Source organism: Benincasa hispida, chromosome 7 (assembly GCF_027475165.1).
Source record: "Benincasa hispida cultivar pf3 chromosome 7, pf3_genome.v1.1, whole genome shotgun sequence".
NCBI lineage: Eukaryota > Viridiplantae > Streptophyta > Magnoliopsida > Cucurbitales > Cucurbitaceae > Benincasa > Benincasa hispida.
Window position 1 is genome coordinate 10,251,096 of NC_143484.1, and position 23,347 is coordinate 10,274,442.

Below are 23,347 nucleotides of genomic sequence, written 5' to 3' on the forward strand. Positions count from 1 at the left end.
ACTAATTTGTCACTAATTCCAGTACCATAAATCCTTATTCATGAAATTAATATTTAAATCATATTTATATATTAATCGATTCTCCAATTACTTGTAATTCCAAAATTAAACGTGTAGTTGTATCACATATAATTACTAATTACTTTAATTCGAATTTGAACATTTCAAATCAACTTATCATGCTATTCTAAGGCTAATCCATTTGTGAGCTAGTAGAGGGGACCCAATGGACCTACAGATCATGGGCTCCAACGATTCGAGATTAATTGGCTAAAATCTTTACACCGAATTAACCTTCATTCATTAACTATCTAGTCACTCCACTAAAGCCTAGTAGTTGCATTCCCCTCATTGTAGATATATTGTGTCCACTTCATATAACCATAATTAGTAAGTTAACCCTTCACAGGTTCTTCGTAATAACGGTTGGGTTAAAAGGTTGTTTTACCCCTGAGATTACCTCTTGTTCTTTAAGTCCCATTGATCCTCTAATGAACAATGGTTTGTGATCCGATCATAAAACCGAGTCCTTCTCGAGCCAATTAAAGGGTGGGGCCCCTTGTTCAAGATCTGGAATTAGCACTTAAGGGAACAACCTATCTACTATCCCTAAAAATAGGTAGGAGTGAATTTCATCTTGCACCCTATGTCATCCAGCTATCTATCCGATCTTACCCCTAAAATGGGAGGCTTATTGAGTCGGCGTTATTGAGTCAACCCTTACCCATGTAAGTCTAAGGATAATCCCGAATAAACAGAAGTTCATAGTTAGCTCAGGATTCAGATCAAGTTACATAGTTCATCGTTTTAAAATAGTTAAGTCTTAAATAGTAAAGAACGTTATAAAGCAAGAATGACTTATTTCTTGGTCCGATCTTATGAAAACTCATTGCACAAGACACTTCCATTCCTTATGTCACCATATGAATGAATCAAGATCACTTTGTTTGTAGCACTTTACAACTTCTTATAACAACTATAGAGTGGGCTGCATCCAATAGTGTTACCAGAATAAGGCACCTAACCTTATTAGTATACAATAGATCATTTTGACTATTTACTCGAACTTGATCCACTCTTATGTCTCCAGATAAAGTTCAAGTACTCATGTAATAGTCATGAATCTTATAGATTTATTTGATTTATTTCTAAAATGAAATAAGCAATTCATATATTCAATAACAGCTTTATCGACTAACGGAATGAGTTTATTGTTTACAAACCACGAGTTTTAGGACATAAAACCCAATAGATGTGTCCTAATTTTATGTTCCAAAGTTGGGAATTTTATTTAGAAGAAATTTTAAGTCTTTTATTCTGGGTTATCACAGTTTTAAACATTTTAGTATTTAGGCGTACTCTTCCTTGAGATATATGAGCGAGACTCTATACAGATCTATGGATCTCCCCAGCATCAAAGCAAGACTCCATCAAAATCTGCCACTCATTTGGCGACGCCTTCTTTTCTATGAACACCCCACCACTAAATGATGAACTTTGTCAGTCTTCACCTCCGACCCGACCTGGAGAGAACACAGGGTAAGGGCTTGGCTCGCCTGAATATAATTCAGAAGCTTTAGTTGAACCCAAAGTCTTTGTAGGGTCCCTTATTTCTCTCTTGTTCCACGACCTATGGCTTTAGTTGCTAACGATCTTAGCACCTATAAACTATTTTTCAGCTTAGCATAAAAAATATCTACACCATTCTTGGAAATAAAACACTTTATTTATAGAGAAATTTACAGGATTGTTTGTTCAATCAAACACTTTACAGAAATTAAATTCCTTTTTAAGTAAGGACAAACAAATATATTTTCAAGTAAAATATATTTATTATATGAAGTAAGCTGGAGTCTTCTCACTACCACAGTTGAGACGACATACTCAGTTCCAACACGCATCGTCGTCTCCCCAGCTACCAGTTGCCACTAGGAACTAATTTCTTGAAATGAAGAAAAAACATGGTTAGTGGCACCTGAATCAATTATACAGACAAAGTCATCATTCTCCACTAAACTGTTGGGATTGGTGTCCTAATTCTCCCGGTGGTCTCGTAGTTTGTAAACATATTGTTATTAATAAAATAAATGTTATTTTATAAGCATTTACTCAAATCCAATAAACTAAGATCCGTGGTTATTTCATGTGACTTAGGCATGTATGTGGAGACATACAAGTGGATCATGTCTTAAGTAGTAATCTAAATGGTCTGTAGTAGATGGATAAAGGAGGGATACCTTATCCTGATAACACTACGGATACGGCCCGTTTTGTAGATGTTACAAGTGTTGTAAAGTACTACAAATGGTCTGATCCTGACCATTCATGTGGAGACATGCGAACAGGGGTATCCTATACAAAGAGTTTGTATAAGACCGAACCACGAGATGATTAGTCTCTTTATATAACGTCGTTGTTAATTGAGACTTACATTTCACTAAAATAACCATAGGTGACATGACCTTAATCCTGAGTGAGTTGGGAGCTCCTACCTATGAGGGCGGTCCTTTTATTTGTATGGGTGAGAGTGGCCAGATTGCCAACTCAACAAGCCTACCATTATGGAGATTCGTTAGATTCGGGAGTTGGGAACTCAGCTACACAAGACGAGATTTACTCCTTCCCTGAAGCAGGGGAAGTAGATAAATTGCTCCCTTAAGGGCTAATTCCGGGTCTTGAACATAGTGGCCACACCCTCTTATGGCCTCAGAAGACTTAGTCATAGTAGGACTATGACTTTTTGTTCATTAGAGGAATCAGTAGTACTTAAGGAGTTGGATGTAATTACACAGGGCAAAACGGTGAATTGGCCGAGTTGTACTTACAAGTGATTGTGAAGGGTCATCGCATTATTGATTGATCATATGGACAAAGAAATATATATGTAGTGCGAAGAGTGTAGTTGTCGGTCTTTAGTGGAGTGACCAACAATTAATGGATGGTGGATCTCATCATTAAAGTGTTTAATTAGTTATTCGCGTATCGTTGGAGCTTCAAGCTACAGGTCCATGAGGTTCCCTTGGTAGCTCAATGGGTTCAAGTTGATAATAAGATTTTGGGTTAATTTGAAGTGTTCAAATTAACAAGAGGAAATTCAATTATATGTGATATAATTGATGTGATGTATTATATACATTAATTGGAGGAATTAATATAAATATGATTTATTAAATACCATAAAATAGAAAATAACTATGGTTTATATGTTTCATATGATGAAATATTAAAACTATAGGTTATAAAGATAGTATGATAAGTTGGTTATTATATTTATTTATAGCATATTAATTATATGATAATTAATTATTCTTTTTCTCTAATAACCGAATTGAGTGGAAGGTTATTGGAAGCTTTATTGTAACTTTGAGGTAAAAGGAAAATTGTTTTCCAAAATTATGATGATTGATTCGGAATAATCGCACAAAAAGGCTATCAAGTAAAAGTATTTTACTAAACGATAGCATAGAGAGCATACACGATCAAGCTACGAGTTTACTATATGATAGTTACTCGCTTAATCGTTGTTACACGATCGAGTAGAGAAGTCTATACGATAGGCTTCCATTTACTAAACGATCGAGTATTTTGTCATATGATAGACAACATTCATCTCCCACTTACTCGATCATCTACCTCCTGCTTTCCTCAATAAAAAATCATACAGAGCCCACAACTCCTAGATTCTCACTCCAAGAATACCAAGGTAACCATTGTGGCGGTGTTCTAATTCGTTTTGAGGCTCGAGTTAGATTCGATTGAGATCGAGGTTCATTCAGATGTTTGTTGAGACCGAGTTCTGATCGTTGCATTCGAGTTTGTGTTAATTGAACAATTTGCTAAACGATCGAGGGATACTTGAAGAAGAGTTCTTAAAAGGTTAGCATACTCTATCCCTTGTATCTTCATTTTTAAGTAGCATGATGTAATTTTCTAATTATGCATAATCTGTTCGTTTCCGTTTAGAGTGTAATTTTTTATGTTCATTCGCAAGAGAAATTGGAACGATCCGTTTCCACTCACATGGATGTCAGTTTAGATTTCCTTCATAAACAAGCCTCCAATACAAGTAAATCATATTTACATTGCTTGGCCTTCTTCTTTTTTGTTAAGTACTTGGGATCATTCCTCTTCCAATGTCACTGTTGGTTGCAATAGAAATAGATTCACTTGTAGCCTTTGCCACTTTGCCTCTATGGGCAGCAGCTGGTGGGTTAGCTTTCCCCTTTCCACCATTTTCTTCTTCCACTTTTTGGTGTCTGAAGAAACACAGACTTAGTTCCAGAGGTTGAACCTCTATAGAACTTCTTGGAGGATGAAGCAACATTTGCTTCACCCTTTTATTCCTTGCTTTTCATCAAGGATTGGAATGTTTGTAGTTCATTGAGCAAGGTGGTCAGGTTGTTGTTAATCATATTCATAACAGCATTGCTACGAAACTGTAGGAAACTTTCAAGTAAAGTTTCTAAGATGAAGCTAACCTGACTGGCCTCATCAATGACAGACCCATTCTTCTCTACCACGTTGAAGTGTACCATCATGTTAAGAACATGTTCTATTATAGATATCCCTTCTCGCATGTGGGCATTGAATATGAATTCGAGAGTGTCATGCCTAAGCTATGCGAACGGTTGTCCCAACATTCCCCTCATGGACCCCATGATCTCACGAGTAGTAAGCATGGACTCAAGCTTCTTGGCCAAGACTTCTGAAAGGCTTTCCAAGATATATGCTTGGGCCTTCTCATTTTCCAATGTCCATCGCTCATATGCCTCTCAAATGTTTAGAGTAGCATTTTGAGGAAGAATAGGAGGACAATCCTCTGTAAGTACAAAGCGAAGGTTATCGATGATTAGTATTTTGTTGATTGTGCTTTTCCATGTTGTATAGTTTTCGCTGATAAGTTTGTTGGCAATGAGTAAATTCAATGTAGCGAAAATTACAATGAAATTTACTAAAACCATAAAATTTATTTATATAAGTATTCAATACATTAACCCATTTGCAAAAACCAATCAAATTTAGCAAAATAATCTAATGCACCCTAAGTGACATCTATTTTGCAAGATGTTTTAGTTAGACGAGACAAAAACTATTGTAGAGTGATTAGGTGCCCCTTCACATAAATGAGACTATCTCAACCAATAGACAGAACAACTCCTTCTTCCTGTAACTATCAATCACAATTGTTCGGTCCAAAATTTGTTAAACTCGCTTAACCTTTTTTTTTTGTAAGTGTAACCCCTCATTTTAGATTCTAAAGTTCCGCTCCAATGAGCTAACCGTAGTGAAAAACCGATTAGGGAAAAAACTAAACCAACCCTATCCATTTATGGAGTTTGAATAAAGAGTCATGCAAATTCCATTTATAGGGGCACACAAGCAAAGATGCCTCAAGGCCGAGCATGAAACTTTACTACAAACTAATGAGAGAGACTGTGGGATGTGTTGACACACGTCCTACTCCCACTTACTATAAACACTCTCTCCATTCACCTTGATATTGACCTATACAAACACCATCCGTAGGGGGACACAGGCAAAAGTGCCTCGAGGTCGAGTATAGATCTCACGGCGTGAACTTTTAGGGAGAAATGAGAAAAGGTGAAATGAAGTATCATATACCCAATTTTCCTCCCACTGAGTGTTTTACCTAGCGTTATTTAACTTAGAAAAATCTGGCTACTGATTTTAACTAAGTGATTGTTTAAATTTTTCCAAAAGTAACACTTACTTTGGATAGATAAACAACTTTGATTAATGTTTATTAAACACTTTAATAAACCTTAATCAACCATTTTATGCTTGTAGCAAATCTATCTAATTCACCTTTCCATGTAAGTTCTCAAGTAGAGGTGTTACGTTTTCGTCAACTTAAATATTCCAGTCAAGACAAAACTAGTCTTAGACATAAGGTCCCTTATAAATACATTTTGTACAAATTTAATCTTTTAATTAAGACAAATTTAATCCTATTAAACTGATTAAAAGATTAAACTTAATTTCTAATCTCATTATGAATAGTATCCTGCCACGGTATAGACCCAGGTTCGATTCCCGGCTGGTGCACTTTCCATTTGTCCTGCTGTGAGGATATCTGTGTTGTAGTGATCGTGGGTCGATCACAACCATCGGATCTTTCTGACGAGATCATGGCACTTCTAAGCTTGACAATTTTTTTTAATTCTCTTTAAAAAATAGTTTGTGAATTTATGAAATATTTGATAATATGACCTATTTGTGTCCAATTTTATTATTCAACTAAAATTTGTGAATGTTAAAAAATCTTAAATGGGTCTTATTATTCGTAAAATTAAATATTGAGGATTCTTTTTCAAATTTTTATTTATCATTTTTCACCCTAAATCTTCAATTTTATAAAATCAATCTATATATGGTAAACTTTGCTTCATGTAGGTTTCACTAAATTCATAACAAATTTTAATCAAAAGTAAAATAAAAATAATTCAAAATATACTAATTTCAACAAGTTAAGTTTTGCACAAAATTAAGTCTAGTTAGTATACAAGAATTATTACACCTTACTAAGTTAAAAGTAAAATTGATATGTTCTAATGAAAAAAGAATGACATACACCTGCAACGAGATCTTGTACAACAAACATCAAGTCACAAGTCGTAATGAGGAATTGTATTAAAATGGCAAAATTAGTTAATTTATTTACAAATAAAAGCAAATAAGTTGTAAATAATGCAAATATGACCATTTAATTTTTCTTGTGTATGAATGGGAAGGGCTAGGAGAACTTATGAGACCCTTCTATTTCTCCATTTATGTTGAGCTACTGCGCTTATAGAAACACTTCCAAATGTGTTTCAAATGGATGAAATATTCTATTGGCTAAGTGAATTTTCTTAAATGACAAAAAAAAATTCATGAATCCTCTATTTTTATTGTTCTTGGATCGATTAAAAAAGTATCATTGTAAGTGAAGTCCATTAGTGATAGACTTCTATCATTGAAATTTATTAGTGATAGACTTTTATCATAAAAGCATGTGATATACTATAATGCACTCAACTTTTTGGGAACTCTAACTAGAGCCATTACTACAGTTTTAAAACTAAAACTAGTTGACCATTCAAATTTAAGCTGAACATTTTATAAACAAATAAAGCTGTTAAAAACAATTTAATGAAAAAGTCTAGATGAATCTTTAGTTCGGGATTCCTAAAAACTTTAATTAAAAAGAAACATTTAAACTTAAAACAACTAAAATTAGTATTTTTCATAAACTTTCAAAACATCGTGAAGAAATGATACGGTGAACAAACATCCTAATCAAGCATCTCTAGTATGTTCTTGCCTATGTCTGAAGAACATTTTAAGAAATAAATTAGTGTTTAAAATTCCTAATAAATAACCCCATTGTTGGGGTCAGGATATGAACTGAATGTTATGAAACTGATGGGGCCTAAATTGAACGTAGTTGGTCATTTGGATGAACGATTTAACCCAACCAAATGTAGGTGAGATGTACACCCCTCATACAGGAGCAACTTTGGTTGAATATTTTATGTACACAAAACAATACATTTCAATCATTTATGATGATCCCTCCAAACAAGCACAAGCTTATGGACAAAAGTTCCTTCTTTTACGAAGATCGTCGGGCCACAAAGTTTATCTGAAAGGGAATTAATTTAATTGAAGAGTTTAATTAATTAATCTCATATCATTGGAACTTCAATCTATAGGTCCATAAGGTCCCCTTGTTAGCTCAATAATGATTAATGATACTCAAATTAATTTTGTTTTAGTTTGAATTATTCAAATTATTTAAAGGGAATTAATTGTATATGATATAATCAATATAATGTATGTGATACATTATAATATAATTTTAATGAGAGAAATAAATATTTGAATATGTTTCCAATATTAATTATATGAATGTGATTCATATAAAAACTATAGTTTAAAATTAATATGTGTATGATTCATATTAATACTATAAGTTATATGAGAGAATTATAAACTATAGGTTGTATTTTATATGTGATATAATATAAACTAAAGGTTATATGTTATACGTGATATAACATATGATTTGATATTGATATTAAATTAGTTAATATATATTAAACATTCAATTTTTTGAAATTTGAAAATTAACTCCTAAGGGAAGCTGATTTCAATTAAGGTAGGGAGTTATTGATATCTCTCTGAACCCTCTCTCATATACGTGAAAGATAGAGAAGGGAATTCATAAGTTGAAAATGAAATTGGTTTAATGGATCCCACCCAATCTTCTTCTCCTCTTCATTGCTCTCAAAGAAAAACTCTCTCCCTTCCTTAGACAAAAATTAATCCACAGAAGCTCACAACTCTCTTTGATTCTCTCCTTGAGAATAACAAGGAAGACATTGTGGAGGTGTCCTCATTATGGTGTTCGAGTTTCTATTGTGTTGCTATATTCGTGGTGTTGAGATTAGGAGAAGTAATGTATCAGTTCGTGATCCATTACCAGAGAGGAAATGCGAAGAACTAGTTCTCCAAGGGTTAGTTTCGATTTCCCTTTCTTCTCTATTTTGTAGTAGAAGCATGCTTAGGTTTATTTTTGTTTATACTGTTTCCGTTGCCTTTTTCAAGTTATGTAAAACAAATTTAAGCTTTTGGAGTGAAGATTGAAGTTGAATTCGTGGATTGAAGAAGTGTTGGGATTGATGCCCTAAATCTCGTAGGGTCTTTTAGTTTGTAAACACATATATAAAAAAACACTTTGTGATTTATAATATATGATACTTTATTCATTTCAGTCTATGAAATATGAGATATTTTAGTTGCATTAACCACAAACCAATAAACTAAGACCTATGGTTATTGTTGTAACTTAAGCATATATGTGGAGACATACAAGTAGATCGTGCTTTAAGTGATAACGTAAATGGTCTGTAGTATATGGATAAAGGAGGGATACCTTATCCTGGTGACATTACGAGTGTGGCCCATTTTGTAGGTGTTACAAATATTGTAAAGTACTACAAATGATCTGATTCTGATCATTCGTGTATTAGACATGCGAGCGGGGATACTCTATACAAAGGAGTTTGTATAAGATCGAACCACGAAATGTTTAGTCTCGTTATATAACGTCGTTCATAATTAAGACTTTCATTTCAGTAGGATGACTATAGGTAACATGACCTTAATCCTGAGTGAGTTGTGAACTCTTGCCTTTGAAGGCGGTTCTTTGATTTGCATGGGTGAGAGTGGCTAGATCGTCGACTCAAACCTACCACTTTGGGGATTCATCTGATTGGGGAGCTGGAAACTCAGCTACACAAGATGAAATTCACTCATTCTCCGAAGCAGGGGTAAGTAGATAAATTGCTCCTTTAAGGGCTGATTCTAGGGCTTGAACAATGTGGTGCCACACCTTCTCTTGGCCCGAGAAGGGTTTAGTCATAGTAGAACTATGATCTATTGTTCATTAGAGGAATCAGTGATACTTATGGAGTTAGATGTAACTATAGGTGCAAAACAGTAAATTTTTCCAACTGTACATATAAGCGATTTGTGAAGGGTTGTCGTACTATTGAATGGTTATATCCAATAGACAGAGAAATATATTTATAGTGCGAAGAGTGCAGCCGTCGGTCTTTAGTGGAGTGCTTGACAGTTAATGGATGGTGGATATCATGATTAAAGAGTTTAGTCATTTATTCACGTACCATTGGAGCTTCAAGCTATAGGTCCATAAGGCCCCATTGGTAGGTCAATGGATTCAAGTTGAACATCAGTTTTTGGGTTAGTTTGAAATGTTCAAATTGACAATAGGGAATTTGATTTGTATGTATTTTTCCTCTATGTTTCTCAACATTATAAACATTGTATATATTTGTATGTTTATTCTCACTGGAGTTTTAGTCCAAGTGGGAGATTGTTGGGGATATCCTAAAAACTCGCAGTTCGTAATTCGTGTTAAAAATTCTATTTATCAATAAAATATTATTGAATATTTTATTCAATAAAGTTGTTGATATTGCATTTTATTATGAAATCCAATAAAAAAATCCATGGCTATAGTGTGAATACTTTAACTTTATGTAAAGACATAAAAAGGATCAAGTTATAGTATATAGCCTAAATAGTCTATAAGTATATGGATGAAATTGAGTATCTCATCCTGGCAACACTATTGGATGCGGCCTATTTGTATGCTGATACAAATGATGTGATCCACAGATAATTCATGTAGAGGTATCTGAGTGGGAGCATCCTATGCAATGAGTTTGCATAAAAACTCGACCTCAAAATAGTCACTATTCTTTATAATGATCATTTATTATTAAAACTAACTTTATCATACTAAAATAACCTAGGATAACTCGATCTTAATCCCGAGTTAACTATACACTCCTGTTTATTCGGGATTATCCTTTGAGCTGCATAGGTGAGAGTAGTCTAACAACATTGCTCAATAAGCCTCCCATTTTGGAGATATGACCAGATAGATAGCTAGGGACATAACCTTGCAAGATGAAACTCACTCCTACCCATCTTAGAGTTAGTAGAAAGGTTGTTCTCTTAACTGGTGATTCCTGGTCTTGAGCAACGGGGCCTTGCCCTCTCGTTGTAGAGAAGGACATGATTCATAAGTGGTTCTTTGAATCAGTTTTTCAATAGAGGGTTAGTGGGAGCTTAACGAACAAGATGCATTTACAGGGGTAAAATGGTAATTTTGATCCAACTGTAAATATGAACGACCTATGAAGGATCGACTTACTGATTATGGTTAAAATGGATAGACATATATCTATAGTGAGGAGAGTGCAACTATGAAGCTATAGTGGTATGCCTTGATAGTTAACAAATATTGATTAATTCGGTTTTAAAGAGTTTAACCAATTAATTACAAATCGTAGGTCCATTAGGTCCATCTACTAGCTCATAAATTGGATTAATAAATTTAGTATGTTCACGATCCGTCGGTCCATTAGGGTTGTGAATTTGAAACATTGAAATTTAGTTTTTTAGGATTTCATTTAATTATATTTGATATAATTGAAACGTTTAATATTATCAAAAACTGAACAAAAAACCCCCAATCCGCTCTCGCTCGCCGCTACTGACGGGGTCTCGGTTGATTTCCCTTATGTTAGTTCGGAATAAACTGGATATCCAGCTGAGGGAAATACTGCTTCGAGAGAGAGCGGTACGGAAAGAATTTAGTGATTCTGGGAGAATCAATTAATATTTAAATTATTGTGGAGATACTAAATTAATATTAATTTAATATTAAGATACTAAATTAATAATAATTTAATTTAATTAAAAGGTTTCATTAAAAATTAAATTTAGTTTTATTTAGATTAATTATTTAGAATTAGTTTTATAAAACTAAATTATTTAAATAAAATCGTTTTATTTAAAAGAAAATATTTTTGAAATCCAAAATGAGTTAGTGGATTTTTACAACAGTTTTTTGGGAAAAATCCACTAAAACTCAATTTGTGTAATATATCACCGGATTCTACTCACCTCTTCAATGATAACTGCTAGTATGAGCTACCCTACATGCAATCTTTCTCCTTGCATGGATTGAGCCTTTATATTGAACTTGCATGCTGAGATTTGAGAGAGAGCTCTGAAATTTTAAGCAGAAAGTCCGCACCTTTCTAAACCCTTGACAGCCCACCTAAGTTCATCCAAAATTGAGTTCAATGTAAGTGTTTCCACCACACATTCCTTCTTGAGTTTAGTAAAGAAGACCTTGGTGGTGGTCTACTTGAAGTTTCAAACTCGAATTAGGAGACATCTAGCTAAATTCGTGGAGAATTGTACAAAGGTACTGTACTGTACAAACCCTCTTATGAACTTTACTTGAGTAGCATGTTTAAAACTCTAATTAAGTTTAGTTAAAGTGCTTACTGATTCTGATTTCTTCCGTTTCATGTTATATTACTCCTTCATTTTTATCTCTAATGCTACTGTGCGGTCTGACTTAATGCGTTTCTAGCTATCTTATTCTCTTGAATGGTTTTAGCTGAGGTAACTTCAACCAGATGATTTGTAACGACCCGACCCCCTAGGACTCAAGTTAGGCCGATACCAAACACATGAATGCATGGAACTTAAAACAACATCCTTTTATAGTGAATAAATGCTAAATAAATAAGTTGAACTCAAAAGACCTTCATTAAATTTAGATATTAAAAATAGACGATAGGGTACCCATAAATCATAAATGATAATAAATAGGCCTGAAAACAAATCTTAATAGTATGTTTCAAAAATCAAATTGAAAGTTGAAAAACATGGAAAGAAATCTAAATATCATGAGCAGAAGCATAAAACTGGTCCCCAGTGACTCGTTCAAGGATTCCTCTTGTCATTCGCCAGTGCGTCCTTGCCCTTACCTAAAACATAAACATGAGAAAGGGTGAGTATAAAATACTCAGTAAGTAACCCCACTATTAGGGTCGGGCTAGGCATCTATGTCCTCTAGATGCCTACCTCTAGTGGAACATAAAAATTGCTCTAGTCCTCATGGGACACATACATACATGCAAAACTGGTTTCTATCCTACTGTAGTTAAGTATGCCCACTACCTATGGTGAATCCCAAAGGAAACACAATATCTAGTGAATCCCGAAGGAAACACAATCTGTTGAATCCCGAAGGAAACATAATCTGGTGAATCCTGAAGGAAATACAATATCTGGTGAATCCCGAAGGAAACACAATTGGGTGAATCCCGAAGGAAACACAATATCTAGTGGGCATCTAACTAATCGGTAAAGACGTTATCACAATATCAACATCACAATTATTGCAATATGATTTTATAACATACATATACACCTCAACATCATGACTATACAACATGCATATATGCCTCTATATCCTCATATCAAATACACCCTCAATGAATCAAGTATCACCTCTTACTAGCATGCAAGTCTATACGTACACAAATAAATCTTTCAGATTTTCATATAACAACATATATTGGTCATACTATACTATCCATCTATCATGTTATCGTTCTTTCATAATATTCATCTATCATGCTGACATATATCTAGTGTCTGGCCTGTGGGCAGTTCCAATAGTAAGATTACTTACTTTGATATTAGGTTGAACAAAAAAGAAATTGAATCTTTGTGAAATTTTTGAATCCTTAATCAAGCGAATTATTTGGGCAACTAACCGCTTCTAATATCCATAATCTTTGAATTAAATTCTAGTACATAAACCAAAATAAAATTTAACCTTTAGGTTCACACCTAAGCGTTTAATCACGCCAAAATCAGCAACAAAACTTAATAACTTAATTCGTATAAATTACATTCGAACTGAACAAGTCACAAAGCCCCAAATCTTACCAAAATTCTTGCCGAAATCCTTTAACTCTTCTTAACAGCACGCTAACGACCTTTTAAACTCCTTCAAACTTTCAAATTCAACCTCCAAAATCACGATTGAAATGATAATTAAACACGTTATTTATTGGATATTCAAAATCCTCAACAAAACCATGAAAATCATTTAGATCTTATCCCAAAACTACGAACCTCACGAAGATGTTCGACAGAGGACAACGGCTAGAAGAGAGGAGGACCAACGGCGAGCAGATCCGACGATTTGAAGGTCGGAGTGGCACAGTTGCAACTTGACGGAGGAAAGGATGTGGAGTCGACGGTGCAACAGCCGAAGTTTGTCTAAACCAGAGAGAAAGTGAGAAAGTGGGGGTTTGAAAATTCCATATTTGTTTTCTTTTTAATTCTCCACTACACAAATACATAAATAATATATATATGTATGAATAAATATATTATGTCCTTTCCTTTTCTTAAATTCCAAAACCCATATATATTCTTTCCTTTTCTTTTCTTAAATTCCAAAACCTATATATATATATTTCTTTCGTTAATAAATATGTCATATCAAACTCAAATCTTTCACATCTTCTCCAATTAGTTAAATAAACCTAAAAATAATTCACCAACTTTAAATCACTTCTTACCAAAAATTCTAAATCAAAAAATTAAATTCTAACTTTCCAAATTAACTTAAATCCAAATTTACAAATCTTTTTAAGTACTTGATTTAATTATTTCCAAATAAACTAATTATCTTTTCCTAATTCTTTATTTAAATTTTGGATCCAAGTTCCAAAATTAAAGAGGGTAAAAACTTAATACCATAATTTCCTCTTTTCCCTTTTAAATTTCACAAAAACTCAAAATTTCTTATACAAATAATTCAATTATCCTTTCCAATTAATTTAAAACTCATACTCAAAGAATCTACATTAACCAATAAAACTTCTTCAACTGTAACAAATTGTTTCCAAATTCCAAAGATTAGGAAACTAAAACTCAGCAATTTGAGATAATTAACTTAATTTTTCCTAAAAAAATCGGGATGTTACATTCTTCCCACCTTTAGAACTTTCGTCCTCGAAAGTTCAAATCTCGAAGAGCTTTTGATACTTAATCCTCACCTCATCCTCTCGCTTTCGAGTTGCTTCATTGATCCAAGTGAATAGTATTTCAAACTTCAATTGTCCATAAAGTTCTATACATCCTTTCATATAACATCTCCAAATTTTTGAAGGAAAACCAATTGAATTCGATCTCAAATGCTCGCAACCAAAGAACTCTTAACTTAGGAAGCCAAACAAACTTAGCCTTTGACCTCAAAATATTAATTTCCTTTATCCTATCAAAATAATAAAATCTTCATTAAATGATTTTATTTTCCTCCCACTTATCTTCGTTAAGATCAATAAATTAAAGGTTCTCTTTTTCAATTTCCAAGTGAAACATATTCTCTATACCAAAATATGTGATCACTTCCAACCCTTTTATAACCTACAATTCAACTTCAATCTTCATACTTTTATTAGGGTACTTTCCACAAGTTAACATTGCCTTTAAACTCCAAATTCTCATCCTTCATCCTAGTATAGCTAATTAAACTTAAGCCTCTTCATCGCAATAAGACATAGGTAAAGTCAAAGTACCTTGAGATCAACCATTCGTTCCAACAACTTATTTTCTCCCATTTTATACCAATTACAATTTCAACCACCTCACCTTTCTTGACCAATTTATTTAACTTAGTCTTGTTACCAACACATTTTCCTTAAAACGTGTAATGAAGGAGCGTACCTGGCGATGCCGAGGAATCCGTTCACGAGCCATAAGGACAATCTAGACTTAAATAGTGAGTCCATCTATATAACCCAAAACATGGGCTCTATACCAACTGTAATGACCCGACCCTTTAGGACTCAAGTTAGGCCGATTCTAAAAACATGCCAGCATGAAACTTAAAACGACATCCTTTTATAATGAAATAAATGCTAAATAAATAAGTTGAACTCAGAAGACCTTCATTAAATTTAGATATTAAAAACAGACGATAGAGTACCCATAAATCATAAATGATAATAAATAGGTCTGAAAACAAATCTTAATAATAAGTTTCAAACATCAAATTGAAAGTTGAAAAACATGGAAACAAATCTAAATATCATGAGCAGAAGCATAAAACTAGTCCCTAGTGGCTCGTTCAAGGATTCCTCTTGTCATTCGCTAGTGCGTCCTAGCCCTACCTGAAACATAAACATGAGAAAAGGTGAGTATAAAATACTCAGTAAGTAACCCCACTACTGGGGTCGGGCTAGGCATCTATATCCTCTAGATGCCTACCTCTGGTGGAATATAAAAATTACACTAGTCCTCATCGGACATATACATACATGCAAAACTAGTTTCTATCCTACTATAGTTAAGTATGCCCACTACCTCTGGTGAATCCCAAAGGAAACACAATCTATCTGGTGAATCCCAAGGAAACACAATCTATCTAGTTAATCCCGAAGGAAACACAATCTATCTGGTGAATCCCGAAGGAAACACAATCTATCTTCTGAATCCCGAAGGAAACACAATCTATCTTGTGAATCTCGAAGGAAACACAATATCTGGTGAATTTCGAAAGAAACACAATATCTTGTGAATCTCAAAGGAAACACAATCTGGTGAATCCTGAAGGAAACACAATACCTAGTGGCCATCTAACTAATCAGTAAAGACGCTATCACAATATCAACATCATAATTATTACAATATGGTTTTATAATATACATATATACCTGAACATCATGGTTATACAACATGCATATATGCCTCTATATCCTCATATAAAATACACCCTCAGTGCTCTTACTAACATGTAAGTCTTTACGTGCACAAATAAATCTTTCAGATTCTCATACAAGAACATATATCGGTCATACTATACTATCCATCTATCATGTTATCGTTCTGTCATAATATTCATCTATCATGCTGGCATATATCTAGTGTCTGGCTCGTGGATAGTTCCAATAATAAGATTGCTTACTTTGATATTAGGTTGAACCAAAAAGCAATTGTATCTTTGTGAAATTCTTGAATCCTTAATGGAGCCAATTATTTGAGCAACTAGGCCCTTCTAATCTCCACAATATTTGAATTAAATCCTAGTACATAAACCAAAATAAAATTTAACCTCTAGGTTCACACCTAAGTGTTTAATCACGCCAAAATCAACAAAAAAACTTAATAACTTAATTCGTATAAATTATATTCGAATTGAACAAGTCACAAAGCCCCAAATCTTACCAAAAATTCTTGCTGAAATCACCTTATCTGCTTGAAAACACGTTAATGACCTTTTAAACTCCTTCAAACTTTCAAATTCAACCTCCAACATCACGATTGAAATGATAATTAAACACGTTATTTATTGGGTATACAAGATCCTCAACAAAACCATGAAAATCATTTAGATCTTATCCCAAGACTACGAACCTCACGACGGTGTTCGACAGAGGACAATGACTAGTAGAGAGGAGGACCAATAGCAAGCAGATTCGGTGACGTGAAGGTCGGAGCGGTGCGGTTGCAACTTGATGGAGGAAAGGATGTGGATGTCGACGGTGCTATAGCCGAAGTTTGTCTAAACCAAAGAGAAAGTGAGAAAGTGGGGGTTTGAAAATTCCATATTTCTTTCCTTTTTATTTCTCCATCACACAAATACATAAATAATATATATGTATGTATATATATATTATTTCTTTTCCTTTTCTTAAATTCCAAAACCCACATATATTCTTTCTTTTTCTTTTCTTAAATTCCAAAACCCTTATATATATATATATATATATATATTTCCTTTCGTTAATAAATATGTCATATCAAACTCAAATCTTTCACCTCTTCTCCAATTAATTAAATAAACCGAAAAATAAATTCACCAACTTTAAATCACTTCTTTCCAAAAATTCTAAATCCCAAAATTAAATTCTAACTTTCCAAATTCACTTGAATCTAAATTTACAAATATTTTTAAGTACTTGATTTAATTACTTCCAAATAAACCAATTATCTTTTCCTAATTCATTACTTAAATTTTGGATCCAAGTTCCAAAATTAAAAAGGGTAAAATCTTAAAACCACAATTTCCTCTTTTCCCTTTCAAATTTCACAAAAACTCAAAATTTATTGTACAAATAATTCAATTATCCCTTCCAATTAATTTAAAACTAATACTCAAAGAATCCACATTAACCAATACAACTTCTTCAACTGTAACAATTTGTTTCCAAATTCCAAAGATTAGGAAACTAAAACTCAGCAATTTGAGATAATTAACTTAAATTTTCCTACAAAAATCAGGATGTTACATGATTAAAATAATTAAAGCTTTAGAAATTAAGCATGCACAAGTCACAAACGCATTTACCACAATAGCTTGACCTTGGCATCGTGACGCTATGAGGATCTTATTAATAGGACCCTGAGGGTCAGCTTTGAAGGCAGCCACTACACATTCGAAATTAAGCTCAAATAAAGAGAAATTTAAGAGTTTTTATTCAGTTTTTGAGTGATTGAGTCAATTTGCTAAGAAATTATTGGTATAGTTAGCCTCGATTCTTACTTCTTGAAGACCATCTAATTTTATTTTATTCAATTGTTGTGAATCCTTTGGGGGATTTTTTTTAATTGAATTCAATAAGTTTTAGTGACAAATTGATTTGTTGAATTTCATTTTAGCAAAATATTTCTAGCCTATGCATTGTTGATCGATTAAGTTACAAATATTAGGATCGCATGGTTGAGGTCTAGACTTTTTCTGGCCAAGTTCTTGTGGGTCCTAATATAATCTTTCCCAAATAAAGCATGCAACAAGATATGGCTTCTGGCTTGTTGAATGTCTTGACAATTGAACTCTTTCTTAATGGATATATGAACTCTGATTTTCAGACTGATAGGGATTTTCGAAAGTTCACATCAGGATCAGTGTTCACTCTTAACTGAGAACCTATAGTATGGCGAAGCACTGAGCAGGTGTGCATCGCTGATTTCACTATGGAGGTCGAGTATGTAGCGGCTTGTGAAGATACTAAAGAGGTCGTTTGGCTCAGGAAGTTTCTGGCTGATTTGGAAGTTGTTCTAGAAATATCTAGGCCCATCACCCTTTATTGTAATAATAGTGTTGTTGTGGCCAACTCTAGGGAGTCTAGGAGTCACAAGTGCGACAAACATATAGAGCAGAAGTATCATCTCATCTGCGAGATAGTGCATCAGGGGACATGATAATCACGAAGATAGCTTCGGAGCACAACATTGCTGACTCGTTTACGAAGGCTCTCACGGCTACAGTTCTTAAGGGTCACCTACAGAGCATGGGTCTATGGGACCGTTCGTGGCTGGACTAGGGCAAGTGGGAAATTTTGTACTTGGTCTTAGTGCGCTGGTTTATTCTTTTTACTTGTATTTATCTTGTACACCCACTCGCTTTAGGACCGGGTCATGTAGTTTGTAAACACATGTATGAACAAACATTTGTGATGTAATAATATGAGATATTTTCTTCACCATTGTCTATGAAATATGGGATATTTTAATTGCATTAATCACAAACCAATAAACTAAGATCCATGGTTATTGTTATAACTTAAGTATGTATGTGGAGACACACAAGTGGACCATGCATTAAGTGATAACCTAAATGGTCTGTAGTATATGGATAAAGGGGGGAAACCTTATCCTTGTGACATTACGGATACGACCCGCTTTGTAGATGTTACAAGTGTTGTAAAGTGCTACAGATGGTCTAATCCTGATCATTAACGTGGAGACATATGAGCGGGGTATCCTATGAAAAAGAGTTTGTATAAGACCAGACCACGAAATGTTTAGTCACGTTATATAAGGCCGTTCATGACAGAGACTTTCATTTCCCTAGGACGACGCCCCTCTGACTTCCAAGCTTCTCCAAAACTCGACTTCAAAATCCAACCAAAGCATGTAAAAAAAATAATGAAGCACAATACCATGGTCAATAGTCCTATTTGAGAAAAGAATCACCAACTTACCCAAATCCACAAGATCTGGCAAAACCCAACGATGGAAACTTACCCAAAATAGATCTGATGGAAACCACAATGGCGGCAGGGGCTAGGAGGCGTCGAACGAACGGGACTGGCTAGTGGAGGCTTCAGCCGACGGCGAGCCGAAGAGAGATGGAAGAATGCTTGGGGGTCACAACTAGTGCAAACGGTAGCGCGACGTGGCGGAGGAGATTGGCTGGGAGGCAGACGACGCGACGGGCCAAGCGAATCTGGCACGGATGCTCGTGAATGGAAGGCATTAGGTGAGACGGCAGAGGGGATCTAGACGATCGCTGCTTGCTGACGAGACCAAGTCGACCTGCATGCGAATGGTGGCCCACGAACGATCAACAAACTGGTGGCGGCTCGATCGGACATAGGTAGTGGCCGGCTGGAGAAAAGGCAGTTGGGCGAGGCTAGGGCACGAAGAAGAAGATGAAGATGGGGGTCTAGGAAAAACGTGAGAGGTGAGGGAGAGAAAGAATTTATTTATAAATAATTATTAATAATAATAATATATAAAATAAAATACTTTATTTTATTTTATCATATATCATTTTATATTATTTTATTCTTTCTCTTCTAATTTTTTTTTAATCCCTGTAGATATTCGTTTGTGCATAAATTTCTAAACTATAACTTGACCACAATATCAAGCTATAATGGTCAAATTATGCAATGCGAATGTCATTAATGAAGAAAAATGATTTCATAACATAGTTAGTAATTAGTCATTAATTAGAGTGTAATTGCGAAATAGAATGGTCATTAAATAAGAAAAATGAGCTATACGCACTAATTATTAGCCCTCAAATAGGGTGCAAATGCAATTACTAAACCGAAGTGTTCCTAAATAAGAAAAATACAGATAATCTTAATTTAGGTTCATTATTCCTTTCCTTATCACATTCCATATTTAATTTTTCATATCTATAAATTCCCTTCACTTCATATCTCAAAACCTACCCTTTTAATCTAATTTTTTTTCGATATGTGGACTCAAAAGCCTCTCATGGCCATTTTCTTAGCTACTTTCATGTTCGTCCTATGCCAAACTCATGCGCAAAACTCCCCTCGTGACTATGTTGCATTACATAATCGAGCTCGTGCACAAGTTAGGGTTGGCCCCGTTACATGGAATAAAACAATAGCGGCCTATGCTCAAGCCTATGCCAATAAAAGGAGGAATGATTGTGCGATGGTTTACTCAGGTGGGCCTTATGGCGAAAACATAGCCGCAGGCTACTACCCAGAGATCACTGGAGCGTTTGCAATGAAGTTGTGGCTGGAGGAGAAACCTCTATACAATTACACATCAAATTTGTGCATCAAGGGCGAGTGTAACCACTACACTCAGGTAGTGTGGCGAAACTCGGTGCATATTGGATGTGCTAGAGTGCCTTGTAAAAGTAACTCTCAATTTGTTATATGTAATTATCATCCTCCTGGAAACATCTTTGGACAAAGGCCTTATGATTCTCCACTCTAAATAGGAATGTAGTTTTTTTGGGATATGCTCCCCTATCGAGCCTAACTACTCTTTCATAATTGAAATTGATACTATGTATTATTGTCAACTATAATGGGATGGACAAACCTAATAGTTTATGGAGTCTACATTATTGAATATGCAATAATAAATCTTCTTATTACATGTTTATAACTACATGGAGCATTTGCAAATAAAACACAAATGGTAAATTATTGTTAAAGTAATATCAATATCATTTCTTGACCTAGAAAATTTTGGTTATTATTAGAAATGGTTAATTTTGTCGGCTACATTATTAGCAACGGTTAATAGTCAATAATCCTAAGTCAATTTTTGATTAACCAAGATTAATTAATTTTAGTTATATAAAATTCGTCCCCAAAGGAAAACATTAGTTTTGTGTTAACAATTTTGCATCTTAAACTTGTGAAAATCGTAAGTAATCTATAATTAAATTATTATAACTTAACCACAAGTTTAGGAAAGCAAAAAAATCCACGCTCATTTATTTATATCTAAATAATTTCTCTCTTCTAAAAAAATCACTTACTGCCGCAGACAATGACAATAATATAATACAACACTCAAAAAGTGCTCTTCTAGGGCTTAGGATTAAGTTAGTTTTGACCATTAAATGTGTACTTTTATGCTTTTCTGTCTTGTTTTGTAGGAATCGACTATTTTGAATGAACATTAAAGACTTTGAAGCAATAATAGAGAAAATAGGGCCTAAAGACCCAATTTGAAATCTAAGGCATTGAAAGATGAAGACTATGGGCCAAAAAGATGTCTCGAAGCGTAGCTCAATGCGTTGAACCTGTGAGCAAGGGTTGTAATGGTTATTTTTAGCATTGTGACCCTATCATGTTGGGATAAAAATTGCTCTTTATGTCATAACTTCTGGAGTAGGTGGCCATCTTGGGCAATGATCGCTCGTCTTCTTCATTTTTTACCCTTTATCCATCTACATTATTAGATTCATTGATTTTGAAATTAAGGTGAATCTAATATGCGACTACACAAGTCAAAGACAATGTTACAAATAATATAGAAGACAATAAACTAAACTTTTAGAATAAAATAAAGATAAACACCTAGAGATTAGTGCCCCAGTTCAATGCAATCACATCTATGTTTGGAGACAACATGGCTGAAGAAAATAGCTTCACTAAAAAGTGTTAAGCAATCAAAATGAAACACTTATATGTTAAAAAACTTCTATAAAGAATCTCAAAGAGCATACTTCTATCGAAGATTTTATGCTCCCCTAAACCTAGGATTCCCTTCTTGTTTTATCACTCTTTTCATCTTCTTATTTGAAATGCACTTCAAACAAGATAACTTATAATACCCCTATAAACAAAAATCTCTCCTAGAACTAAAACTTATACTCCTCCAAGTACAAAACCAATTTAAAAACCTATTCTTTAGTGAAGTAGAAACAAGAACATATGTTGCAGTACAAGACAATAGCCACAACCTCACAACGAGGAATACACTATTGTTTTTAGCACAATGCCCTAACTCGAAATCATCTACATGAATTCGTCAAAAGGGCTAACCTTACAAACCAAGAGGAAACTTAATATTTATAATCCCTATAAGGAAACAATTTTGTAAGGGCAAACAATCTTTCCTAGGACGAAAATAGAAAATAACTTCAAAAAATATACAACAAATAGAAAAAAATATTCCGTAGAAAAAAATAGTTCAGACACCCAAGATGTTCTTGACAAATGTAAAAACATGTAAAATTTTCATGTCTTTGAGGTGGAAAAAAGCTAATTTTTTTTTTGGATAGATGCGATGACTTGGAGTTTAAGAGGAATGGATGATTGAGGACATCATTGAAGGATGTTCCAGAACTTGAGGACAAGAGTCAAGAGACTTGCTTCTTTCTCCTTCTTTTGCGTGGCTTTTATTTCTTTGTTTTTGGATATGTTATGGGTTGCCTATGTTTATATCAAATCAATAAGTTTCTAAGTTCATTATGAAGGGATCGAATCCCACAAAAACGTGAGCGATCACTTTGCTATTAATTTTGATTTGAAAATTAGTAACATAGAAAAGAAAAACATACATGGTTAAGCAGAGGAAAATAGAGGGAAGAGAAGGATTACCTCTGAAGACACCTCTTCAAATCTTCTCCATAATAATACTCCACTCGTTATCAATGAACTAATCTCCTCACGAATAGTGACGCCATGAAAAGAGTCGTCCCTGATATTCTGGTAAGGATTGATTATGTGGAAACCTCTTTTGAAAGTAGGAATGGAATTTTACATAAGAACATGCTTCTCTATAAACAATCAAGAAACAAAGATGTTGAGAGAGACAAGTGTCTTTTTTTCGTAAAAAACTTCCCTTCCACAAATGAAAACTTATCTTCATTTAAAAGGCTGCACCCACTTCCCCACTCCCCTTTGCAGTGGAGTTTTTA

General features: G+C 34.1%; 1 protein-coding gene and 1 non-coding gene across 2 annotated transcripts; both read left to right on the forward strand.

The window, feature by feature from the left end:
• The first annotated feature begins 6,079 nt into the window (after nucleotides 1-6,079).
• On the forward strand, nucleotides 6,080-6,166 carry LOC120082279 (small nucleolar RNA snoR114). The gene has a single exon (XR_005483114.1). It is a non-coding gene; the product is annotated as a small nucleolar RNA snoR114 (small nucleolar RNA).
• Nucleotides 6,167-20,418: 14,252 nt separating this feature from the next.
• On the forward strand, nucleotides 20,419-20,904 carry LOC120081662 (basic form of pathogenesis-related protein 1-like). The gene has a single exon (XM_039036711.2). The coding sequence runs from the start codon at nucleotides 20,428-20,430 to the stop codon at nucleotides 20,902-20,904; it is 477 nt and encodes a 158-aa protein (XP_038892639.2). The 5' UTR covers nucleotides 20,419-20,427.
• The last annotated feature ends 2,443 nt before the right edge of the window (nucleotides 20,905-23,347 follow it).

Coding starts and splice junctions, on each gene's coding strand:
- LOC120081662 (XM_039036711.2), top strand. CDS start 20,428: ATGGCCATTTTCTTAGCTACTTTCATGTTCGTCCTATGCCAAACTCAT.